Consider the following 20,564-nt stretch of genomic DNA (forward strand, 5'->3'; position numbering starts at 1 on the left):
TGTGCTACCAAATTATAAAGTGATTAGTAACTTCTTCAGAAGGTGTTATGCTGTCAATCTCTGACGTTATGTTTTAATGTGTATAGGACATTTATCTTAATTGGTATCATCATATTCCGATTGGTGAAATTGATATTATATTGAGAGAGATAAACCGATATAAGATAGAAAATAATTTGTTTTCTCCAAATATTAACAGTCAATAATGTAAGTGAATTGTATGCCAAGGAAGGAAGCGGCATTTATTTAATAATGATTTTTTTAATTGGGTTTAACGTCACACCGACACAGTATAGGTAAAATTGTGACGTTCCAGCTTTACTGGTGGAGAAAGGCCTCATATTTCCTCCCGCACATTATTTCAGGCACGAACAGGCACCTGAGTAGAACCCCTGACGTTCCGTAAGCTAGCTTGATAGCTTCCTCACATAAAAGAATCCAAAGTCCCTGTCGGGATTCGAACCCACAGCGGCGAGGAGCAAGTAATTTGAAGTCAACGACCTTAACCATTATTTGATAAATAACTAAGAGAACAATTAAAATCTATTTAAATAAACATACATTTACATTTAACCAAATACGAATAACTAAATGAATAGTGAACATCAGTAATTAGGGCTAAATTTTCAAACAGTTGTGTTTTATTATAATTGGTAATTGATCATAATTGCTGTAATTCGTCATTCAAGTGATCAGTAAGAAGCATTTATTTTCATTTTAATATTTTAACAAAGCTGTGACAAGTTTGACGAGAATAAACTGAGTGTAAATGAAGATGCATCAATGAATAGAGGATATTGCACGAGTGTCGATTCAATACTAAATTTATTGAACGAGTTGAATAAAATTATATTATCTTGTGAGCAAAATATTGTTTTATTCAACGAGATCAATAAATTTAGAATTTCGAATATAATATTCTATTTATCAGATATTCAAAAAAGAACGGTTTACAGTAAAACAATTGTCATATTTCATTGCCGCGCCTGTTTTGTAACACTAGCATTAGCGCGCTTTAACGCTCTGTTTGTGTATAACTAAAACGACGTCATTTCAAAGTGTTATTACACTAGTGTAATATCGTTTTTATTAAATGGCTAAATTACACGCCTGCACCGCGGTTTATGCATAAAAGAGACTCAAGCATTTAAATGAATACTGATACACTATTGATGATAGTTAACGGATTAATCAATATGAACCATGTCGTAGGAATCTAATAACGTCATTTAATAAAAAAAACGATTTTACACTAGCGTCATGCGAAGTTGAGACGTAACGTCATTTGTCTTACATACAAACATAGCGTTGAAACGCTTTTAAGTTATCATTACACTATTGGCGGCGCGTAAATGAAAACATGTTTTACTATTTTTCGTTATATTTTAAGATATTTGATATAAAGAATATTATTATAAAGTTAATGCTAACGTTATTGAACTCATTTAATAAAACAATGTTATTCTTGCCAAGGGGAAACTTAATATGATTTTATTGAATTCATTCAGTATAATTATTTAGATCTAGTATTGAGCCAGCCGTTATTCAATTTCCGTTATGTACTTTCTTCACTTATAACTCTTTAACTCTAAAAAGAATAATGTTCAAACAGAAGTAAACATTTTAGATCGACTAAGGAAATAAGTAAAATCCAAGATTTAATATCAACGATGTACTTCTTCACTTTAGAGACAAGCATCCTGAATGAGTGCCATCAAAAGAAATTTACTCATCATAAGATAAAAGCCGTCTTTATTCAAATGTCATAAGTACACTCATTATGTGTACGGCCGCCTAATGGCGCCATCAGGATTTTTAAAAGATACAATCCACTGAAACAAAGGGTAGTGAATTTATGACAGAGCACAGTCAATATTGTAAATTTTCATTGATAAATTTCTATATTCTGGGATCGTTATGTTTTTTGTTGTTGTTGCTTTTAGTAGGGAATGTTTCGCTCATTTGTAATTTGAAATAGCTGTGTTCAAATTATAAATAATCAAACAGTAAATGGTTTATCACAATAATGTATAACTGTGTTTTTTCTTCTTTGAATTCCTTAACAGATGCTTTGCATGATTACTTAATTTGCAATTTGATGAAGCAAATCATTTATGGAGGTATTTGAGTTAACATAATTATAATTAAGGTTTACTTTCCTGTATATCAAATAAAACAAGCTAGTCTTGGCTAATTATTGTGGAAAACATGTAACTTTATACGTTTAATTTATCAAACAGTTAAACTTCATATTAAGTAATTAAGAAGTGTGATAATTCTTAATGGAATAGCATCTTAGTTCAGTTTGATTTGAAAGAGCTATCAAGTCTATCCAGTCTTAACCGACCTTAATATGCAAAACATGAATATACAACAAAGAGGTTATGCTTGTGATTGATAAACCTTTGTATAAAATAATCCGTCAAATATATAAATATGAATGCAGGAATAACAATAAAGTCAAATTAAAAAATAAGTGAAAAATTTCAGTCATTAATGAATAACACTTCTTTTGATATGTCTTTCTTAAATTAAAAAAAAAGAAATTCGTAATGATATATAATCGCGTTTTACATTTGAACAAAATTTTGTTACTGCGAGTATAAGCGGAATGCGTTGGTAAAATTTTGAAACAATACAACCTCCGCAGATGTGTTCATACGGCGATTGTCATGGAACACTGTGACAATGTAAATAACAACAATTTGAAAGCGACACATTTTCCCAAAGTGAAATAATGTATGTGCCTTAAATTGAAACATAATGGACAAAACTAAATAAAATGGTATTTTAAAGGAAATCAGAGGTGATGAATCGCATATAAAAGACAAATTTAAAAAGCAGGCAACGTATCTGGGGTAAATTAACATGATTCAAGTAAAGAATTCTGGAACCACAAAACCAGTAAGAAAAAGACAACAACAAATAAATAGAAATAACTTGAAGTATCACGAACACAACAATAATGTCGTATTAAACGATCTACAGAATATCTTCATAAAAGCCATATTTTCTTTCATCATGCTATGTAAATTTTTGCTTTTAACAAGCATGGAATATACTCAAAAAAAGCTTGTTATTTCTAAACTGAACATCAACGTACTGTCATACTGCTTGCTTTATTTGAAAATATTGATATTCATTTATAAGTTTTACAAATAAATAGAAAAACAGAGAAAGACAAAACACCTTAATAACTAAGCCGTGAATAAAACAACAACAATAACAGCAACTAAAATAAATAAAGAAAGAACGTTTGACAAGATACTTGAATACTTATCATTCAAATATTTCTGGTTCACGCAAATATAACAATTATATAAATTGATTCTTCCCTCTAAGGGAAACATAAAGGATGTTTACCAGATTGTTATATTTGTGAAAATATAATTTAAGAAATATTAGAACTATTGTGTGATATTTATTCAATATTATAATTTCATCATTACCCCACACGCGTTGTTTTATTTTTAATTTGTAAAATTGCCTTCTGTAACACAAATAATTTTCATCATATTTATTTTACCATCATTAAAAATCAAAGCAAACTTCCGACAGAGGCTATTTAATCTATAAAAAGTCATTTTTTCTTTAATTATTAACATGGAGTGTAATTGCTGTTTGCAATGTATGAATTACTTTCTTTGTTTACTTCACAGTATTTTACTTATAACGACATTTTCAAAATTTTCATGACAATTAGAATGAATCTGGAGGCGTGCTGCTTTATAGCATATTTAAATTAAAATCGCGTATGTTTAATCTGAGAAATGATACCATCAAGCAACAGCAATAAAACAACTGAGAAAGGAAACAAATAACGTATACTATTAATGAAATAACATGAACAATCATTTTTATGAGATTCAAACACATATACAAGATAGAAAACATTATGATTACCACAACAGGCCTAAGTTTATGTTACCATTATATATCTTGCAAATATGCTTCTGTTTAAGCAGGGATAAAGCAACAATAGCTATAATATATGATCTAAAAGTTTAAATTGTGAAGTCATGAGGATGAAATTGGTAATTCATACAGTTAAAATGGCCTTACCGGGCTTTCGTTGAAAGGAGACAAATAACATTCTATTTATGAAATTACATAAAAAACATTTTATGAGATACAAACATGTATACAAGAAAGAATACATTCTTATTACAACAACAGACCTCAGTTTATGCTACCATTATAAATCATACCTTACATATATGCATCTGGTAAAGCAGGGGTGAAGCAACATTAGCTATAGCATATGATCCCAAAGCTGTTGCTGCGTAGCAGATTGTTTTCAAAGCATTCGTGTCAGAATTTTGCACAGATATAATAAAGTTTATATCACTAATTGTATTTTAGCCATTGATATATGGATAACACTTCATCGAAATGTTGATGAAAATTAAGTACATTTTGTATCAATTGAACAAATACTTAATTAGAACACTTAGTTTGATATTGTAATATTTAAATACCAAATACTTTTAGATATATAAAAAGGTAACTAGAATTTTTACATTATATATACATATAACATTGATGATTAAGAATCAATCCTCTCAATAAAAATCATATTTCATGAAAACTATATTATCTAAATGAGACTTAACTTAAATTTGTTTCCTGTGCAGAATTATATCGAAGACGGAGAATCCTGTCTCGAGCATTTTGCCTCAAAAGCGTCTATTTGAAACGAGTTTTCAAATAACAATCATACGAATTGTCTGCCTTATTAAGTTTACATTTCTATTTCAGTAGTCCGTACAGAGGAAAATCCTGTGATAGATGATTGATTCATCTTTCAGAAATGATCGTAAAGTATCGAGTTTCAATTATGAAAGGCATTTGAAAACTGCACTGATTCGTATTCTTATCACTTTGTGTTGCAAGCAAATGAATACTATACGTGTATAACATCATGACGGTATGTCACATTCAGATTATTTTGACTAAGTTTACAAATTAAACAGAAATGTTCACAAATGATATTGTAATGTAAGTTAGAAACTCTGGCCAAGCAAACTTTCGTATGTATTAAACTCAATACACATATGTCATAGCAAATATATAAATAGTTAAAGTGTTATTTAATTTAAGAACTTGTTGACATTTATTCGAAGATGTTTTTTATCTAAGTTATATAAGAATTCTTACTCTAAGAACACTGATTGTAATTGTTGAAAAATATTTGTCATTTTTGAATTGTGAATAGCAGAGTCTATTTTACGCGCACACATTTATAATACCAGATGGATAAAATCAAAAAACAAATTATCACTTGTCACTTTAAGACACATAAATGATTATTATTCTACAAAAGACTTATTTTATGTGCAAAATAATTCCTCTTAATATGCCATTGTGACTGAAATTTTGTGGATGGGACGTGCTACTAAAAGAATAATCATTACAAAATCGGATGGTTTAATATTTTTAATATTTGAAAAATAAATGTCTGATAATATCTTAAAAATAATAATTCGTATATGTGACAATCAAGATCCGTAATCATTATTTGAATATGATTCACAAATACACATTATTGACTTCGGCAATATAGTGTTTAACCTTTAAGATGTATTTATTCTCAAAGACTATATAAAGATATGCTATAACGATTCTTATGCTGTTTTATGCACTTACAAGATCTTTCATAATTATGTTTCTTGCAACATCCATCCATCTTGTTAATTTCAGAAAAAAAAAATGATACGTTGTCAACCTGTATTCCTTAAACTATTCGATTCTGTTGAAAGAAGTCTAGGTATTTAATGTGAAGATCAACTTATCTCTTTACATAATGCAAAATTTGTTTTCTTCAGTACAAAACATGATTATACCATTGTGTGACCTGTATGGTAATAAAAACACCAGTAGCAAAACAATTTACTATATTCTTTTACAGCATTTATATTTCATTAAGTCAAAAATAAAATGAAATAAAGTAACTTAATAAATGTAGTTTTATTTGCTCAACACGATATCTGAGAAGATCAAGAAAAATTTTCTTTCTTATTTTTCATTTGCATATCATTTGAATTTAAGGTATACTGTATTAAAAACATTATAATACAACTCTAACAATACGAAATAAGGACATCTAAGAATATGTAAGAACTAGAGTATTGACAGATTCTCTCATAAATACATACTATTTAGAAGTGCTATATGATGTTAACTGTTTGTTTCCACGAAATATGACACTTAACAATACATCATATTTTTACAGCGAATGAGATTGTATGTTTCTACACTATTCTAAATTATTCATTGTGCCAATTTTTTCTTCTCCTAAAGAAAATAAATATAGAGGTTTTGTTTTAACAAAAATAAATTGTAGATTGAGTATGTTTGTTATAAAAGATGTTGTAAATGGTGTAAATCAAAGGAAACAAAATTATTATTCATTTACATAAGAAATATATATTAAATGAAGTTTAAGCATATATATATTGCGTTTCAGAAAGCTTAACTAAGCTTGATTATTTGAATTAATTTTCTGTAGAAATGATGCTTTTTTGTCAGAACGCACGCAGATATACTAAAATCAGTTCGAATCATGTCCTTGAATGAAATAATTCTAATGTTTATTTTTACAATTGTATAATACATTGATTGATTGAAATATATATTTATGAGTATATATTGCTGATAAGAAGACATTTTGTAATATATTTATCTACTTGTGCATACGCAACTATCTTATTCTTTATCAGAACAATATGTTCATTCAGTAGAAGACTGGTTTCTGCAAAGAAAAATACAACTAGATATGGTATCAGATATAAAAACAGTCAATTTATCACTCTTTTATACAATCAACAACGTTTATCAGAAATATATTTAGTTTCGCTTCCATGTTTGTTTCTGTTATTAGACACGTAAATCGTCGGGGCCCAATAACAAAATCGTACTGTATCAATTTCTTAGGAACTTTATCATCAATTTGGGACCCATATCACATTTTGTGTAGTTATATATCCTTCAGTAAGTTTTACACATAAATACTTTTATTACTTTTTATTTACATGAAGTTTATGACTGGACTTAATGGAGAACATGAAAAGAAAAGTATATACAAGTACTTTTCTTGGAAAATATCAAATTAAAACGGACTAATTTAATAAAAATTCCTTCCACACTATATAATTATCTTTCAAATGAAGATTATCTGCGAGTTTGAAAGATGAATTTGTATTTATACCCTTTGAGGCTGAGGGATAACCTTCCATGGTGTCACTGGTCTAGTCTTTGTTAACGTTTCATTTCAAGAAATGATTGGTTTTGACGGGCTTTGAGGGTTGTATAAGAAATGAAGAACGTTCTTTTCATAAGCCATTCTGATCGTTGATTAAAAGTTTCTTTTGTCTGCATAACTTCGACAAACGTCTTGATCTCTTTGATATCTTCATTGTCTGCCTGCCACAAGCACTTAGTGTTTAAGCTAGTAAGAATTATTGTATTGTAAGGTTACTCTGGATATGAAAGATATAAATCCTAACATTAAAAAAGATCTTTAATCTAATGTGTTCTCATTAACATATATCATTTTTAAGATAAAACAAAACAGAGGTATGTTTATATCTATCGAAAATATAAAATGTTTTAGCCTTTGCAGTAGTGTCATTGTGTACACACATGTTATAAATGCTGACATTGTCAAGCACCCCTAATGTTTATTTAGTTGGATAACGTATCAAACAACAGACACATGCATAGTGATGTGATAAGGAATATAAAGTTAAAAAAGAAAAATGAAATGTTTGAATAGTTATGTACGTTCAAATGTTAATAGTGTGCGTCTATAAATACATAGCAGCATGAATTCCAGTCCACAAGTTTCTATTCTGTCAATATTTGTTTTCAATTTTCTCTTCAATGGCGAATCGTTTGTCAAGATTGAAAGATGAACAAGGCGTTTTAGGAATTTACTGTATAAAAAGCGTTTAGCTAACTGTAACAAATCTATATTTATTTCACATATTTGCCTTTTCTTAACATTTCTTTCCAGATGTGATTGCCTTTGACGGATTCTAGGAATAGTTTCGGAGAGAATGGAAGTGTCTTTCATAAGGTTGTCAGGTCGTTGATTAAAGTATTGTATTGAATGCCTTGCCTCGACAAATGAAATTGTTTGTCAAAAGCCACGCCAAGATATCATTGATTATAGCATTGCCTGTTTCCAAAAGACTTTTAGTTTTTTTCAACGGCTGTATAACAAACTTTAAGTCCCAATAAGCCCCCGAGTGGCATCAGTTTTATTTCTCAAAATCATCTTGCATATTTCAAAAGTTATAGTTTTATTTACTTGTACATTATTGAAAATTAAACAAATTTCTTGAACGAACGTTTGCAACACTATCTTTCATTTTAAATATATATCTGTATCTGGAGTGTTTTTCTTTTCTTTTTTTTTTTGGCTCTTAAAGGTAATCTTCAAGGGCAGATTCAGCTATTGCAGAATGACAGAAATGTTATTCACATTATGAATTTTAAGAGAATTGTAATAGTCTTTTGTTTGTTTCGTTAAACCATGATAGTAAAATGATTTTTATTTGTTATAGCCACATTATTTCAGTTTGATTGTGAAGAAATGTAGGATACATTCTCAAAGCGCAAGGAGTTAAGTTTTTTGTTAAAACAAAAACCGGCTAGCCACTGATAAAGTTACAATCCATACGACTAATGTTCTTTAAATTACTAGTCTTATTAGAATTATTTTAAGGTTTGCATAATGACTGAAAATGAAGTAAAAAATGACATTTTGTAATGAATGCAAATAGATGAATTATACCAAAGAAACATACATATTCTTGATATCTTATTCAAGCCAAGGACAATTTTCATTTGAGTCAAACACATACATTTTAGTATCCTTTGTGGTTCAGTCAGAAAACTATTTTACCAATACTAGAAAACAACAAAACAAGTGTAATGCACCCGATAAACATGAAACAAACAGATAAACTCGTACATATAGCCTCCATATAAAAACAAAAGTGCATACATTTTTACCGAGTATGATATGTTGTACAATTGGCAAGAAATGTCAATATCTTAGTATCTTTTTGGCGTAAGACTTATGTACAGACTCAATCAAACCGAGTCTGCAATTCTTATGTTATTTTGTTGTGATTAATGCTTCCGAGGGATAACTTTGTTTCCAGAATTTACCTGTACGTATTAAGTATGTGACAGAAATTATGCTAAATTACGAATAGTTATTTACTTCTTTACATTCAATGTTCTTTAAATAGTTATTTAATCTTACTTATACTATGGTTACCGTATTTCAAAAAAAAAAAAAAACATACTAAATAGGTGTTTTTACAATCTCTATGTTTAGTAAAAAAAAATTTTCATTTACCCTTGTTTTATACTAAAAATGATTCATTTTGCAATTTCAATTGTTGTAAAATCCCTATCCGCATATTATTGATGATCAGAGAAAAAAAAACCCGACTCGGGCCATTGAATAATGGCCATATTATTTCTACGATTCCGTAGGAAACCTTCCCAAATTCTTAATAAAAAAATGCAATAATGACTAGATGTGATGTTTGTTTGTGAAAAATGGTTACTGTTTAAGAAATTTCATTTACTTAAAGTTATTCTTTGCTCAGATGTAATGTCAGAAAGAATTGATAATTTCTACACAGTCTTATAATTATAAAATAAACATGCTTTGACTTCCCACAAAGTAAATATGTTATGTTTAAACTTCTCTTATTGTTGGTAAGACATGATATTATAGTTTCATTAAAACACTGGCATTCTTTTAAAGAAAAGATCAAATTTCCTTGACATGCAATATGCAGCTTCCCATGCATAAAATAAGCATTATGTTCTTCAAATTAGATGTACTCAGTAACAATTTTATAGAGTTCAATAAATTTACGTGGCTTAATATTTTACTTAAGGGTGATCAAAGAATATCTTTTTAAACATCCGATGCAGAAGTAAGCTGGCATTGATAAATTCCTAGAAGATGATTTAGCTTTTAATACGGATACAAACGATTTTGACGCGTATGAAGGTAAATAAAGTCTGTTCATTAGTTTAGATACGAAAATATATTTTAATTAAGGTTCGATCGTTGTACCTGGTGTATTAATAAAGCTGTACCGGAAAAGTGTGAAATATAAAAAAGCTAAATTATTGAATGTCGTCTGCTGTTACGTGACACTGTAATTTATCGTCTGAGGAAGTGTCTGTCAATGTCAAATAAACGTTTGATGTTGCAAGCGTTCAACTTAAATTTCGGTTTTCAAACAGATGTTTTAAATCAAGTTAGAAATTTATCGTAACATTGGCTATTATATGTGCTTGTGTAGTTTATTTCAAAGATCAAAAAGGCGACCGACGAAGAAAAGAAACAGAAGATTAAGGAATAGATGACTGGCCGACTAAAGATAACTATAATAATTGTAAAACACTTAACATATGCATATGCTAACAAGTCGTTGCAAATACATAAACTGTATATCGTTGTCTACTAAACAAATATAACACTTAAGTGATAAAAGACAATTCTATTATTTTTTTCACATTTTATTTTCTGCTTACACAACAATATGACAAACCGTTTTGATTATTCGGATAGCTATACTAATGTTATAATGCAACACATTGCATTGATGAATATGTTTTATAACTTTATTTTCGCCTGAACAAATTTAAACGGTTTAATACATTTAATATGTTAATAAATAAATGTCAATTGAAAGATTGAGATTAAAGCATCAGTTACAATATAAAAAATGAAGGATCCCCCGAGTATAAAACACTTTATTTTTTTTCTTATACGATGATTAAATAAAATATTAATTAAAATGATTGTGTTTCCGTTGCACTCTGGGAAATTCTAATGTCAATGTCTTTTTTTTAAATTTAACAATCATTTGACCTTTACATGCTTTTATCTTATACCTCACATCTTTCTCGTCGTCTAATTCATATTCTGAACACATTTCTTTTGCCGAAAACAAAGCTTTCAAATTGGTCACTATGAAAAATTTAGAAATTCCGTTGAAAAAAAAAAACATTACCAACATTATTAAAATAACCAATTGAATATGATCCATGAAATATTTGTTTGGCCTTAAAACATCTTATGACACGGATTGAAAAGTCTAATAAACAAATTAAAATTATGGTCAGATACGTTCATGATTGATGTTCATGGAATTCTGAAATGTTTAAGAGAGCCTGTCCAATAACAGTATTGGTACATAAAAGCAGCCGCCAATGTTCTATAATCAGCCTAATGTTCTATCATGACAAGTTAAACAGTTAAACCTTAAACACTTTTTTTGGGTTTGAAGCATATGACGACTGAGTGAATTAATTGTGAAAACAGGCCATATTGAAAATAAACAAATAATGGATACCTCTTTTGTTGCGACAGATAACGGAGAGGAAATTAACAAACCACCATTAAGGCTGATAATTTGTACTAAGTTTCTTTTCAGCGAACATATTTGATCACCATGTTTGCATTATTCGTTTGGCGGTATATGATATAAAACAGTAAACGAATTAAAAATATAATGTGTTTATTTTTCTAGCTATCCGGGCAATATATAACATATCTCATCTCTTCAAATTAATAGATATTTTTAAGAGACTTGGGAAATGTAATATCTACCTTCTTACCTTATTATTATATAATAATAATGTGTTTTTACAACAATAACAAAACTATATACATAATATTTATAACTGGTCCTATTGACTTAAAAGTCTCCAAGCTCACATTGTAATTCATTTTGCAACTCATGGTTGCAACATATTAAAACAGTTTATTTACAAATTCTCAAGTTTCAAGTTCTACTCCCGCCTAAGAAGTCTTTAATTAATAGATATATAAGAATTCGTGTATGTCAAAATGAAAACCTGTTATTGTTTAGTACTTTCATGAAATTGAAATACATAAACACACATCGTGTAGAGAAAAAAAACACAATTGATAGTAAAATTGTAGAAAATGTTTTAATGGTCTATACATTTATTTCTACATCTAATGAAATATTTTGGTAACGAATACAAGTTAAATGATTCATGACATGATTGCATTCAAGCTGACCTTCTATCAACCTCTTGTATGAAAACAACGAATAACGTTTTTGAAAATGTGCCTGAGCATAGAAAATGAAATTATTTTTGATAATTAATATCTTACCAATGTTAAGGCTTTATGGTCCTTTGAACTAGTGAAAAGGGTAGCTTGGATAAATGTTTGAGGAGCAAAATGAATTCCACTCTGTAACAAAAAATAATGATAACAATGGCTTCTGATCTTTATAGGAGAACAAAATTGGTTTTCAAAATAAATTGAAATATTTATGAATGAAAATATTTCCAACCGAAACAAGTGGTGTCATAAAACTACCTGTGTTTTCTAACGTTGTTTGCTGAGAAATAACATAATATTAATATATTATCCACTTATATTGATTTTATTACTATTATGAAAACAAGCATTGAACAATCAAAGATCGATGCTTTTGTTTTGTTTTTGTTTTTGGTATTCTTGAAGTGAATTTGCTTTTTGAGATAAGCTGTAAAGATACATGATTAAATAAGGATATTTATCTAAACCTGAAATATATAAATAAATTAAACTATCTAATATTTAACCAGCATTCAAAATTTTCTACAAACATAAAGTGGCTAAAAAATGTAAAAGGAATAATTTATCTTCAGAGGTTTTTTCTAAAAATAAACATTTCAAAGCATAAGAGTTCGAAACGTACTTGTATAGTTTTTTTTAAAATCAATTGCCCGAGGAAAATAAATGTAAATACCACAGTGAATATATATATAATAATAAAATTGTTTTTTAATAATAAAAGAAGTATACGATATGAACTTCTCTTTCAATGACAAAATAGAACACACATATATACCATTAGAACTAGAAAAAAAATACTAATACAAAAAAATATTTTAAAGTAAGAAGTTTTTTGTATTTAAGAATTCGCTAGAATTTCTTCAAGTACTTTTTGCAATTTTTCCGCTAATTTCATGACTGAATCTGCGGCTTGGGAAATATTACCCCTTTTCAAATCAACAAGGTCTTTAACAAAAAAGATTACATCAAGTGGCAAAGCAATAAATGCAACTGTATGGCCTGCAAATCTTGCTGTCCGTCCAAGTTTTAAAAGGCTGGCTGCGGCTTTCTCGGAAACTGTAAGTTTTCGAGCAATAGATGCCACTACATTAAGACCACCTGGAATGCTTTTGCTAATTTTAAAAGCACGCTCCAGTTTTTCCCTCGCCGTTTCTTCGTTAGCAATTTGGATAGCCCTTTTTAGTGACTTAAAGGATTCCCTATCTTTATCAAGAGCCTCTTGAACACTTCTCAAATATCCTTTCTCGATGAAATAATTTGTAACTGAAGAGCCTATGGAAGTAACACCTCCGGCTATTGCGATTCCTGTAAGAGCTATCCCAGGTACAACGCTTGCACCTAAAGTGATTGGTGCTACGAAGTAACAAATAGCTGCACCAATTCCAGCTGCAACACTTGTTCCTCCGCCAACAGCACTCGCAATTTTTGCGTTCTTTGCATGATTTTTCATTTCCTCACCGAGCTTTCTTAACTCCCTTATTGTTTTCCGTCTGTATAACGCCCATATTGCCAAGGGGTCAGTCTGAAATAATATAATTATTATATTCCGATATGATACAGGTATCTTATATAATCTATAGCTTTATGACGTATTTAATGATATACATGTTAATGCTGATAACATATGAAGGAAATAAGTTAATTTTATTATCTGTATAAGACGTGATAGCCGTTGCCTAACAATACACATTTAATTGATTTTTCTAGTTCAAACTAGAATGTATTGTATATAAAATTATATTATTTTGTTCTTATTAATTTTCAAAAGAAAGTACATATACTAGCAGTATATAGACAGCTATAATGTTTTGTAAAAGGTTAATTTCAAAACGGCCTTTATTTTTTTCTTTTTACAAAGTCTAGGAATTAAGCAAAATCGTTCATTTGTTCACTTTAATACTATTTCAATACCTAATAAAATACTTAAGGCATTGCAAGCCTAACGGGCACTTTTGAAACTGTATAATTGACAACATAGGTCAGATATATATACCTTAAAAGACACCTGTATGCAATATTTAAACAAACATTACCGTACGGAAATCGAGTTATAGCCATTTTTCTGAACAGAAGTTGGGATGTTAGAATGGCCCTTTTCAGAAATAAAAAACCTTTAATAATTTACCATATTTTCCTGATGAAAACTATTGTGAAATTTTTATTTGGTAAGAAAATGATAGTTTCTACCCAAAATGTATGAAATATGTATAAAAATGTTACCTATCTCACCCGTTTTTAAGACTTGTTTGAAGATTTATTTATCTATTAAGACAGCCTAATTTAAAGAATCCCTTAAATTTATCCAAATGAGTGCTTGTTTGCAAAGTTTCCCTTAATCAGTATATTGGTTAATCTTGTAAAATATCAAACCGTCTAGTTTTGATTGTATTATACTTTGAAATATCAGGTACTTTATTTGAAATTAGATGTATCATTATTTAGCCAATAAATTCCTATATCAATTGAAAAATTAAAATTAAAAAAAAAATCTTCCCAAAAGGGATACGAGAAATACATAAATAATGTTAAAAGAAAAAAAAATGAAAAAAATTGACCCCCCCCGGGATTTTAACCCCCCCCCCTTAAGTTTCAATGTAGTTAACAGTAGTTCTAGCCTATTTGAATACTAGAGTTAGGTAACGCTTAAGGATGGTCATACCTTAAGCAAATCGGAATTATGAAAGTAGATTCAGTATAAATCATTGTCAGCTAAACTATGTCATAATAACCTTACAGTTTGTTCTGTTGGGTTAGTTGTATACAGTGATACATTGTTTGATGTGAAGTGTAAATATCATATTTCACTGGAAAGTTAATTTTAAACCTGTTGCTACCCGCACAGTGTATAAACTACGTGTAAAAGTCAAATCTTTAAGATAGCAAATATTTTATGATCAAGCTAGTGTTTGGTTAAATATACATCAGTCTAGGGAAGGCGTTTTATTGCTGTTAAGAGGGGAGTTTAGTTGAATTGATTATGTTTGTTGAATTTAATTGTGGTGATGTTAATTGATCAGAGTTCATTGGTTGCATTTAGCTGTTGTTGTCGTTGCATAATATTTGGTTGACGAGTTATATTTGGTTAATAAGTTATATTTGGTTCATATTGGTTGAGTTATATTGAGAGATTTTGACTAGTCAGGCTCCCAATGATGATGATTTGGTGTTGAAGATATCTGTAAATATTGGTTGCTTTGGTTCTTGTTGTATGATGCTGATTAGATTGTATGCAGTAAGTACTTTTGGTTGAATGTTTATGGTTTATACTGTATCTAAGTTGTAAAAATTTTCATTATCTGTGCTTTATTTGGTGGCGATTTAATAGTTTTGTTTGTTCATTAGTTGTTTGAAACTTGCTTCTCATATATTAAGTATTGTTTTGTATACAAGGCGTATATGTGAAAAAGTTCTTTGTTTTGGGTGTACATAATGATATAGTTTGTCGTAGTAATGCCTTTAAGGATTTAAGATAGAATAGATACCTAAAAAAACGTTAACTAAACATTTACTTGCTAGTTATCCAACTGAGAATATTTCATTTATAAGTTATGCGGTGCTACTCTGCCTCCATGTGGATATTGGTTAAAGTTTTATTACTCAGTCCTTCATGAGATTATCTAATTATCAAAGTCAGTCATTCTCGTGACAAACTATTATAGTCTTCTATGAAAAAGAACCCTTTTTTAACAGACGCTGTCAAATCATATTCCTATGTGTCAATGTACTACCAATTCGTTTTGCTAATAAATAAGAAAACGCATTCTTTTTCTTACCAATTTAAACAATAGTTTCTTCAAGATAAGTATAATAAGACGGCCCGCTATAAAATTGTTTTTACTTTTGTAAGTATAAGACGTGAGCAACATATTCAATTATAGTTCTTATACTAGTATCATGAAGCTTAAATCTTAAATAATTTGCTTTTCATTCCTTATATTTGAATATAGTTATCGTAAGAAATAGTCAAGCTTAAAATCTACAAAAATATTTTACACATACAAAATGTTATATAATTGTTGACACATGTTTATAATACGACTTACCATTGCTTAATAAAATGCATAACAATGAAACACTTCCTGATGTTTTGTTTGATTATAAATTCAAATCCTTGTCGAAAAAGAAGAAAATTAGATAAAAAACTTTTTTTTTTCAAATTTACTTCCGCGAAAGATTTCTTAAATTAATCCGTTTAGTGTACTACATATGTACAGTTGATATCAAATGCCTTCAAATTTAAACCAGATAAATGTAGTCTTTAGTAGCTGTTAACATAACATTTGTCTTTTCGAAAGGGAAACCTAAATCATGTTCTCGTTTACATGATTAAGGATAGGAAATATACGGGTATATACATATTCAACTGCATATTTGGTAAGCCATATAAAAGTTATCTATAAATTATAAAATAAAATATATATCCTCTTTTAGCTGGAAAATATGATGTGTTATGTACTGAAAAAATTAATGTTGCCTGAGGCGATATTATTTATTTTCAGTACATAGCTCATCATATTCACCAGCTAACAAAGCCGTAATCTGTTTAATATTTACTTTTCTTGTTAATGTTTTGGACAAAACAGCACTAGCTCCAAATGGTATTGCATCAATATATGTTGTAATTTATCTGCCAATATCATAATTTTACCAGCAATTTGTGAAATATTTATGTTAGTCAACTTTATATCATCTTCGACAAAAAGGATTTATTCAACAGTACCAGAACGTGTGTGACTACATGACCAGCAAACTTTTGCAGTCCGGCAGGGTTTCGTGTGAAAGGCCGATCCTTTTTATACAGTACGTTTTTACGCAATTAACGCTGCAAATAACGCCTATTGCAAGGGTGAACTGATTTCTGAAATTTTGTCAAAGCCTTCAACAACCACCCATTTTTATTGCTTCCTGGACTCTGTTCAATGATGTTCTACTTTATTTAAATCATCCGGTCGTCCTTTTAGGTATTTTAGGATTTCTTTACCAATTATCTAATACAAGGTCGTATCGTTATTTTAAAAATGCAATCGTCTGTTTTTCTTATTTTTTTTCTGTTTTCTTTTTACTATTTAACTTGTAGGTCATTAAACAGGGCGTGGTCACATTCAGATCGGATGTAGAAATTCACATTGGAAGAAAGACCCCTTCAAGGGTGTGGTCCCATTCATCCTTAATCACATCCTCACCCTATGTATGTTCTGACGTCAGTTATTTACTGAGGTTGATTTCAGCTCTGAACAAAAAATATCAAATATCAAACAAATGGCGCCAAAAAAAAAAAATGGTTTTATTTAGTTGTACCCATTATTTCTTGTAAGGGTTTATGTGTGGATTATACTCGACGTTTCATGTAATGGCACAACGTGTAACGTTCAAATGTCCTTGATAACCACTTTATGGACACATTTGTTAATGCTCCTATATTCAAACAATATAGTTTTTATGTATAAATACATCAGTGCAAAGGCTACTGACGATAGCATGCAATTATCACTACCGTTTCTGGCCAGATTCAGTCAGACCGATCCTGCAACATATGTTTTTGGCATTCTTTATGAATTCCACTTCTCTCTTTTTCATCATCACATCAGTGTTGTTTGCACGGGTAGAGACAATTAAAATACATTTGATCAGAGATACTACATTCCCAATCTTTAGCACGACAAAACTATTGTGTTTCTAGTTCTTTAATTCATTCAACGTGATCTTTTTCATGCTAGTTTGTAAATGTTTTCGTATGTGAATACTGTTCAGTCTAGCGGTCCGGGGCTTTTACAACCTTACAATATATCCTTAAGTGTTTCATATGTAAAATACTGTAAAACCTAATTAATGTCTTTTGAATGGTATTTCTTGTTTTCAATGTATTTGATTATAACATCGAAATGTAGTTGACCAAATTGTTTAGCCAGACACGTGTATGTTGCAGATCAACATTTGGTGAAGATGTTTGCAATACATATATACATAAAGAAAAAGACGAAGGCATCTGGCGGAAACGTCTGCAATAAAGAATAACTGAGTGTTCGTGTTTGTATGGCTTGAATGTTTATTTCATATAAACATATAGGCAGAACTATGTTACATAAAACATAACTTCAACCTTGCATAAGACTATGAAAAAAATATTTTAAGCGAAAACACTGGATTTTTTTGTACCGAGCTCCTATTCGAGTTGTCTGCCCTAAAATAAAATAAGGAGATGCTTATTTAGAGCAGAACATTCTTAAATGAGGTTGAAAATGTCTCATTTATTCTGCTCTATGTGTAGAGGACTAACATTTAAGTAATTGTGCAAAATCACAAAACGTGGTTTAGAGATTTTTTAACCACATTAACCTGCATATTTGCATAACCATGACATACTTTTGCATCAGCTGAATGGAATATTGGATGGACCTCACGAAATTGTGTAATTTGAAACAGGAAATCAATAGGCAGGATACCACTAGCAAAAATTAAAGTTTGCTTTCGTTAAAAAAATAATTAAAAAAGAAGACTAAGGCTAAATCTGAAAATATCGGGTGGAATTGTAAGGAAAACAGGTTGAAAATTAGGAGCAAATGTGTTTTATATATATACACAAGATTCGAAATTAGTTATCATCATAATAAAAAAATCAATGTTCAATGGTCAAAGAACGCAGTACTAAAACGATGTGCAATACGGCCACACACACACACACAAAAACAGCAAGAAAGATAAAAGCTGCATTCCTCGTGGCAACGCACATAGATTTGACAATATACATTTAATATTTTAGGACTTAATAACTATATAATGTTGAGTAACGTCAAACGATTAACCCCTCCATTTTAATATAAAGATATATCATTGTAAAATTTTTTTTATATGTGATCTTAATATGTAAATAATAATATAACTTGTTCGTTATGGTATCACTTTATCTTAACTAAGGTTATAAAGCAACCATATATCTGTCAAAACTTTGGTACTTATTTCATAACTTAGTCTCTTATCTTTTTTACTTGTTGATACTAAATACATGTACCCAACTTTTGTCTTACCATCGACAATTGTATATTTATCAAGATATGCTATGTTTTTTTTTGTTTCTTTGAATCATCTAAATGGTAAGCATTTTTTTTTATTTGTGAACGTATTTAATAATAGTAGTTCCTCGATGTTTACAGCATCTTCTTCCGTTTCCAAACAAGGCATCCCTTTTTGGTATAAGTAGACTGTATTATAAAGTTATAATATGAAAGAAGCAGTATAAAATTAGTTAAATTGTCAATTTCTGTGCTATATGCGAAGGAAATTTCACTTTTAAATATATTTATTATGTTACATGAAATTACAAAAATGTGAGAGACTTTAATCATTAGCTAAACATGACGAGACAGATCCCTTAAATGGTCACCATACCGTACATTTTATATGACTTTTTAAATTATATTTAATGTAATAGTCATGGAACATTGTTGGTACTTCTAAATTGTATCCAGCGCAATTAAAATGGCCTTCGTGTAGATTTATCATGCCTGCGCGCCCTTCAAAAACATTTTCGTCATTTTACATTTTACATTCTCGGACCCTCATCTTTGCATATTCTATACATCTGCTGCCTAGTATACAAGGAAAATTTCCAAAATGCCTGTATGAAAGAGATTTTTCCCTTAAAGCAAATAGTTTATGTATAAGAAATAAATGATTACTAAACCGTTAATCCTTATTAATGAAGCAGTATAATATTTTGTTCTGGAACATTTGTTTACGTACAATATTCATTTTGTTTTAAATCAGATACATTTTTATTCTACACATTTTCCTTTAAACGGCCATAAGATTATAGAAACGACATAGTTTAACGTTTCATCAGTTTTATTTTGATAGGTCTTTAGATATAATTCTTCATCATTCAATGTGTCACAATTTGTCAAAATTTGTAGCCTAACTAGGAAGAGAACCGGCGTTTTTTGAAAAATTATTCCGCATCTCTACTGGCTGAGCAACCGTACTATATCATAAAATACTCGAGTGCTTTATTGAAATCCGTCCTGGAATGAAAACAATGATCATTGACTCGAAACTTTATACAGTCACGGTTCCTCTTTGGTACAGGTTACAAAACAGATTGCCCGATGTGAAACCAGGACCTTCGGAACATACAGCTTGGCAGTCGATTGGGCTACCCGTACCCGGCTATTCAATAATTATCATATATGTTGTTATAATTGCCTGTCAACAAAGTTTTGTGGTTATCAATCAAATTAAACTGAACGATTGCAACACCAAACGTTGATTTGACATTGGCAGACATTTCCGGAGACGATAAATTAGATTGTCACATAACAGCAGGAGGCATTCAATAATTTAGCTTTTTTCATATTTCACGCTTTTCCGGTACAGTTTTAATGATACACCATATACAACGATCGACCGTTAATTAAACTCTCTTTTCGTATCC

The 20,564-nt window shown here is 29.6% G+C and overlaps 1 protein-coding gene across 1 annotated transcript; it reads right to left on the reverse strand.

Annotated features, from left to right (window-relative positions):
• Nucleotides 1-10,706: 10,706 nt before the first annotated feature.
• On the reverse strand, nt 10,707-16,425 carry LOC132721009 (uncharacterized). The gene is made up of 2 exons (XM_060705258.1): nt 16,180-16,425; nt 10,707-13,658 (listed from the first exon to the last, which is right to left on the reverse strand). Exons 1-2 carry the CDS (start codon nt 16,180-16,182, stop codon nt 12,975-12,977), a joined length of 687 nt encoding a protein of 228 aa, XP_060561241.1. The 5' UTR covers nt 16,183-16,425; the 3' UTR covers nt 10,707-12,974.
• Nucleotides 16,426-20,564: the final 4,139 nt, after the last annotated feature.

This window comes from Ruditapes philippinarum, unplaced genomic scaffold (genome assembly GCF_026571515.1).
Source record: "Ruditapes philippinarum isolate M1 unplaced genomic scaffold, ASM2657151v2 ctg1178_1_1_1_1, whole genome shotgun sequence".
Classification (NCBI taxonomy): domain Eukaryota; kingdom Metazoa; phylum Mollusca; class Bivalvia; order Venerida; family Veneridae; genus Ruditapes; species Ruditapes philippinarum.